The 6269-nt window shown below is 37.5% G+C and overlaps 1 protein-coding gene across 1 annotated transcript; it reads left to right on the top strand.

Moving 5' to 3' along the window:
* Nucleotides 1-38: 38 nt before the first annotated feature.
* bin2a (bridging integrator 2a) lies at nucleotides 39-3968 on the top strand (the record flags this gene model as incomplete). The annotated part of the gene is made up of 12 exons (XM_081386937.1): nucleotides 39-137; nucleotides 640-720; nucleotides 808-862; nucleotides 947-1041; nucleotides 1407-1502; nucleotides 1628-1735; nucleotides 1917-2002; nucleotides 2611-2686; nucleotides 2758-2840; nucleotides 2952-3056; nucleotides 3344-3782; nucleotides 3900-3968. Exons 1-12 carry the CDS (start codon nucleotides 45-47, stop codon nucleotides 3966-3968), a joined length of 1386 nt encoding a protein of 461 aa, XP_081243063.1. The 5' UTR covers nucleotides 39-44.
* Nucleotides 3969-6269: the final 2301 nt, after the last annotated feature.

The raw sequence follows: 6269 nt of genomic DNA, 5'->3' as shown, positions 1-6269 counted from the left end.
GGGCTATTGAAACATTATTCCAAGATTGAATACAAGTGAAGAACATGGCAGAAAGCAAGGCCAGCATCAGCTCGAAAGGAGGGGCCAATGTGCTTGCTAAACAGGTGCAGAAAAAATTCAGCAGGGCACAGGAGAAGGTACGTGGCTGGAATCATAAAACACAATAGAGTTAAGAGAGCCAGTGTGCTTTCCAATGTTTAAGAGCGCAGAAACTTTAGTGTTATCTTGATCCAGTAATCGATTCAGTCACATGACATGGGAGTAGCTGACACAAGTTGCTTCATCTACTCCATCAATAAGAGCCAATGTAAACATATAGCTTCCTTCTTTGCTTAACAGTGTCTGTTATTCCCAGAGTTGTCTGCCAAGGCTGACCAAGTCTCCATTTACTTTTCTGTTTTCACCTGTTAAACCCTTCATATCTTGTCATCTCAAAACTGATTGTTGGTGAAGTCAGATGAATAGGTCTTAGGATCTAAAACTGTAAGGAAGCATTTTTTTTCTGTCAGTGTGAGCTTATCAATATTTTAAGGATGAGGTGTAACATCCATTGCACAGCTGGCAAATATACTTGGAGAATACCCTTGTCAAGGCTGTCAGGTGTTTGTAGGTACGTTTTAATATGTGATGCCTTCGCAGGTTTTGCAGAGACTTGGCAAATCCGAGGAGACCAAAGATGAGCACTTTGAGCAGTGTGTGATGAACCTCCAATTTCAACAGGTAAATTACAACTACTACATGGTATCCAAAGTTACAGCAATGAAGATCAAAAGTTGACCTAATTTTTCCTTGTGGTTTCTATCGCAGAGCGATGGATACAGAATATACAAGGACCTTAAAGCGTACCTCAACGCTGTCACAGGTTGGCTCTTTACTGTGAGACTCGTGCAGGAGATGAGCTTAAACCGGAATACTGACATGCTTTCTTGTGCTTGATGTTTAACAGTAATGAAGGATGCTTCAGGTCGACTGTTTCAGTCCTTGTTTGATGCATATGACGATAAATGGGATGGTGTAGAAGATCTTGGGGAAGTTGTGGAGGTAAGTCTCAGAGATCACACTGAAGGAAAAAAATTCTGTAGAAAAACTGATATGGCTGGTACATTTCTGCCAGGACATTGTCCGTTAAATGGATAATTTACCCAAATATGAAAATTCTGTTATTAATTACTCACCCTCGTTTCGTTCCAAACAAAGATCGAAATCTGACAGCTTTCTGTTCCTCCATTGACATCTACGCAACTACCACTTTGACGCTTCAAAAAGTGCATTAAAAGATCGTAAAATGAATCCATATGAATTGAGCGGTTTAGTCCAAATTTTCTGAAGAGACGTGATCGCTTTATATAGGATGAACAGACTGAATTTAGGCTTTTATTACAAATGTGTCTCTCTGTGTTCCAAAGGGAGAAGAGCTTCTGTGGAAAGATTACGAGTCCAAGCTGCATGATCAGGCATTAATCACTATGGAGTCTTACATGAGCCAGTTTCCAGATGTCAGGGTAAAACCGGCTGCCTGATACATTGGCGCATAGCCTACACCTCGCACAAAGCTCTCAATCTTTTTTTTTTTTTTTTTTTTTTAATGAACAGTTTCATCTGTCAACTATTTTTCTTCATGATTCAGGAAAGAGTGGCCAAGCGAAACAGGAAACTCGTAGACTATGATTCTGCTCGTCATCACCTGACAGGCATGCAGAATGCTAAAAAGAAGGATGATATCAAAATTGGAAAGGTAGGCCTATATTTTATGACTGGCATAGAGAAACAGTCACTCAGTAAGTTTGTTTGTAACCTTACAGATAAGTTCTAACCTTCAAATCATGTTCTTTACGACCAAACATGACATTACAAGCATCATACTGATATGATTCAGGGTGATGTATGGGACTTTCCTTTGTGCTGTTGTTTTTAAGGCAGAGGATGAGATGAATGCAGCCAAGGTGATATTTGAGGACATGAACAGGGAGCTGAAGATGGAACTGCCTATTCTATTTGACACGTGAGTTTTGGAGTTGTTTTTGTAGTGCACAGATGTTCAAATGTTAATTAATTAAACAAATGAAATATCATAAAGATTTTGAATGGCTATAATTTTATAAACTATATGGTTTCACTTTATTTTACAGTACATGCACTTACTGTACGTGTACTTACCAAAGAAAGTACTTGTTAATAATTTCAGGGTTAGTACCTAGTCATTACCCAGTTATTGTTATTACTACAATAAGTACATATGTACACGGGGAACAGGACTGTAATTTAAAGTGTGGTTACACTTTATTTTAAGGTGTCATTGTTACAATGTAATTATATATTTAAGTACTGAGTACTTACTATAGGCTTAGGGTAGGATTAGGATTTGGTTGAGGGTTAGTTGCATGTATTTATGCATAATTTACTGTTATTATATGGTAAGTACATGTAACATGTAACAAGGACACTGTAAAATAAAGTGTTACCGCCTGCTCAATCCTAATTTTATGGTCAGTAGATAGAGCCTATATATAGATATATTAATTATAATATAATATAGATAATTTTTTTGTTGTTGGCAATGGCATCTACAAAATGAAACTTGGCCAATATTATTTGTTTTGCATTCTGTAGTCGTATTGGTTGCTATGTCACAGTCTTCCAAGCCGTTTGCAACCTCAGAGACATCTTCTACAAGGAAATTACCAAGGTACACCAAAAGTAAAAAATACAGCTTGAATCAATGACCAGTGATTCATCATGATCTTTTTTTCCCCCAAGAACAATGATGTTCTACAGACTGTGATGAAAGAGCTGAGCACCCAACATCCAGACAAGAGCTTTGTTGTGAAGAATTTGAACCGGTATAAGGCTTTATAAGCTGTTCTTCTACATATTTTTTTAAATAAGTTAAATATCAGTAAGACTTTACCTGGCAAATATAGTACAAATGACTCTCTTTGTTTCATTTTAAGCTCAGGTTCCTTGAAAAGAAGGTCGTTTAGAGACACGTTGTCTCCCAGATCACTTAAAAGCTTTTATGATATGCACAAGGGTTTCAGCCCCAGGGACTCTCTCAGGTAAAATCATCATTTCAATTTCTCTCTTTGCCTTGCAGATTTAAAAGTTGGGAACTAATGCCATCTCCTGGCGAATGTGCATGATTAGTTATATAAAGAAGATTTACAAAATGTATTTTTAAATCAAAAGTCAGATTACACAAATAATTGTTTACTATAGCAGTCTAGCCCCGGTCTACCTGTATATACATTTCCGGCATGCATTACTGCACGCAAAAAATAATTGAATAGGGTATCTGTTTTCAAGATGCAAACCAACATAATTCTCCATACATTTGCTTTTACAGGAGAGGCAACTCATCCAGTTTTAAGTCTGACAGACCAACATATGGGTTATACAGCCCCACCAGCCCTCTACCCATTTATGAAAACGTCTCTGGTGCCAAAGATGCAAAAGGCAGGCCTATAAGATTAGACGATACTACAGAGGACGAGCCACGGGTGGATGACACCAGCACCTCTGAAGATAAACCAGTGGTAGAAGACAAGAAAGCCGAAAAGAAAGAGTCCTCGCAAGCCTCAAGTCAAGATGGACGGGGGGAAACGCCAAATGAGGAGGGGTCTTCTGAGGAGGACAGTGATGAGAGCGAACTGAAACCAAACTCGAGTCCCGCCAAAGAACAAAAATCATCTGAGAAGGTGGAGGATGATGGGTCTTCTGGTGTGGAGAATGGAATAGCTTGTGACCCTAAATCAGATGTGGAAGAAACTGATGCTTCAAGCTATGTGAGTTCTGTAACTACATATTCCATTCTGAACGTAGCCATTATATTCATTCCTCAAAGAAACAAAACAATGTAACTCAAAAAGAGGTGTCATTTTATTTATCTGACCTGTTTCAAGGCTCTAAACAAGGGTGGCCATCCGTCAGGAGAGGTGAAGGAAGGAACGAAAACAGAAGCCCCTAAATAGCAGACAAAAGGTCAGCATAATTTGAGAGCACTTACATCTCACACTCATGTTGTGATTATGTGTTTCATTTAATCCATGTGAGCAAATTGCTTAATGTGTATTTCATTTCAAATTCATCTGTTTACAGAAAAGACACATCGTTTGTTGGAAATACACTGGAATTGGACAGCAAATTCACAACATAACAGAGGATTTCCAAATGCTGCACTGACTTGGATAAAAAAAATTCCATCCCTGATCTTTTGAGATATGTTTTTTCAGAGAAATGTTTAAATTCTGGGTTTTAATTCAAGTACAGTTTCTTTTAGAATATAATTCTTTCATCCTTTCAGTCTTTTATCCTTCACATGTGGTGTTCCTTCTTATGGATTTTAATGTTTTTAGATATATTACTCTTTACATGACATCCATCTAATCGACAAATGATCACAGGAAACAATGGAAATGTTTATAATGTACTTGACAATCACCCCAAAACTTTTACTAAAAATTAACTTACCACTCGCCTATTGTTTATTGTGTGTGTGTGTGTGTGTGTGTGTGTGTGTTTTTTCTTCATTACACTCTCAAGCAATTAAACTAATGATCCAAATCCCCGTTCTTTACTTTCAGAGGTTAGTCTAGCATGCTGGTGTGGTTGCTGGTTAATATTAGTCATTTCGTGGAATGCGACCATTGTTTGATTATTCACGGGAGCGGGCAGGAGGAAACGCTTGTGAACGCGCACAAGCTCATCTCGTTTCCGCGAATCGGCTCTTTTGAACTATTTGTTTCAAAGAACCTGTTTATAAACGAGTCAACGGTTCTTTTGCTTCGTGACGCAATTACGTCGCATGTTACGCACTCAAACGTCCCTGTAGTTTATTGTTTTTTATATTACGTTTTTTAGGTGAGGTTTTTAAATCCACTTTCACGAGTCTCAGCTATGATAGGCTATTAGAAAACTGCATATTTCATTTTAGAAACGGAACATATTTTTCATTTATTCGGCCTAAACAGTACTAAAATTCATTTAGTCACACAAATGTTTATGCATGTTTTAATAAATAATAAATAATAAAACTATACAAATGTTCAAAATAACAATCAGTCCCGACGTTACGGACATGTTTTTACAGTCTATGAGTCAGTTATGGTTATTGACTCGAGACAAGCTCAGAAAAGATTCGACTCAAAAGAATGATTCATGCAAAATCGGCATCGCTCAGTGAGCGTGTGGTGGCTTTATGCTGTTCTACTTTGAAAAGAACGCAGTCAGTCTACTTTTCATGATTTATCAGTCTGAAGTTTAACTTTTATCACCGTGATCGCCATCTTAAGTTGAAAAGTAGTTCATCCGCGACTTTAACACTCAAGCACTCAGGTAAGTTTTATTTTGTCCCTGTTGGACTGAAAGTAGATCTGACGGTTTCAAATGGCTGAACAGCTGTTAAATTATTTGTAAGATTTTTGCAGCTTTTTAAACTGATCGTTCACAGTGTGAGAGGGGTTTTCCGACTGCCATCGATAAAAAATATAATTAGTTTTAGGTTGCCTCTACAAACACACTGTTTTTGAGTATGTGGCGACCCCAGTAACGTTACCTCTAGCTTTGTGTTTACTTTGCCTGAGTTTGGCTACATCACGACGAGATCCTTTATAAAATAAGTGTCTCGGAACTCTACGAGATTTGTTACAAGGAAAGTTAAATTTAAATTAAATTTAGGAAGTGAGACATGTGACTGCTGCTACAGCATTTATTTATAAGATAAGGGTGATTCCATAAAACGGGTGATATGGTGTACATTATGTGTGTAACGTTAAATATGAGATAAATAATGAAGAGCTAATTCAAACTTTTAATGTTTGTTTATATAGGTCTAGACATTTTCCTAACCACATCTAAAAATGATTTTTTTAATTTTCCTCATTGTCTCCAGCCTTGTGGGACACACACACACACACACACACACACACACACACACACACACACACACACACACACACACACACACACACACACACACACACGTTGTTTTCAAGTTTTATAGGGACTTTCCATAGACATAATGATTTTTATACTGTTCAAACTGTATAGGCTATTCTATCTCCTTACTCTAACCTGACTCCTAAACCTACCCATCACAGAAAATTGAAATATATATATATATATATATATATATATAAGATAAGGGGGCCAAATATTTTTTGGGGACCAAAAAATGTCCCCACATGGACAAGGATTTCAGATATTGCCATCTTTATGGGGACATTTTGCCCCCATAATGTAGGGTTTACCAGGCCACACACACACACACACAC

The sequence above is a fragment of the Scardinius erythrophthalmus genome, assembly GCF_964197995.2.
Source record: "Scardinius erythrophthalmus genome assembly, chromosome: 15".
NCBI classification, from domain to species: Eukaryota; Metazoa; Chordata; class Actinopteri; order Cypriniformes; family Leuciscidae; genus Scardinius; species Scardinius erythrophthalmus.
This window is presented reverse-complemented; position numbering and strand designations above follow the sequence as displayed.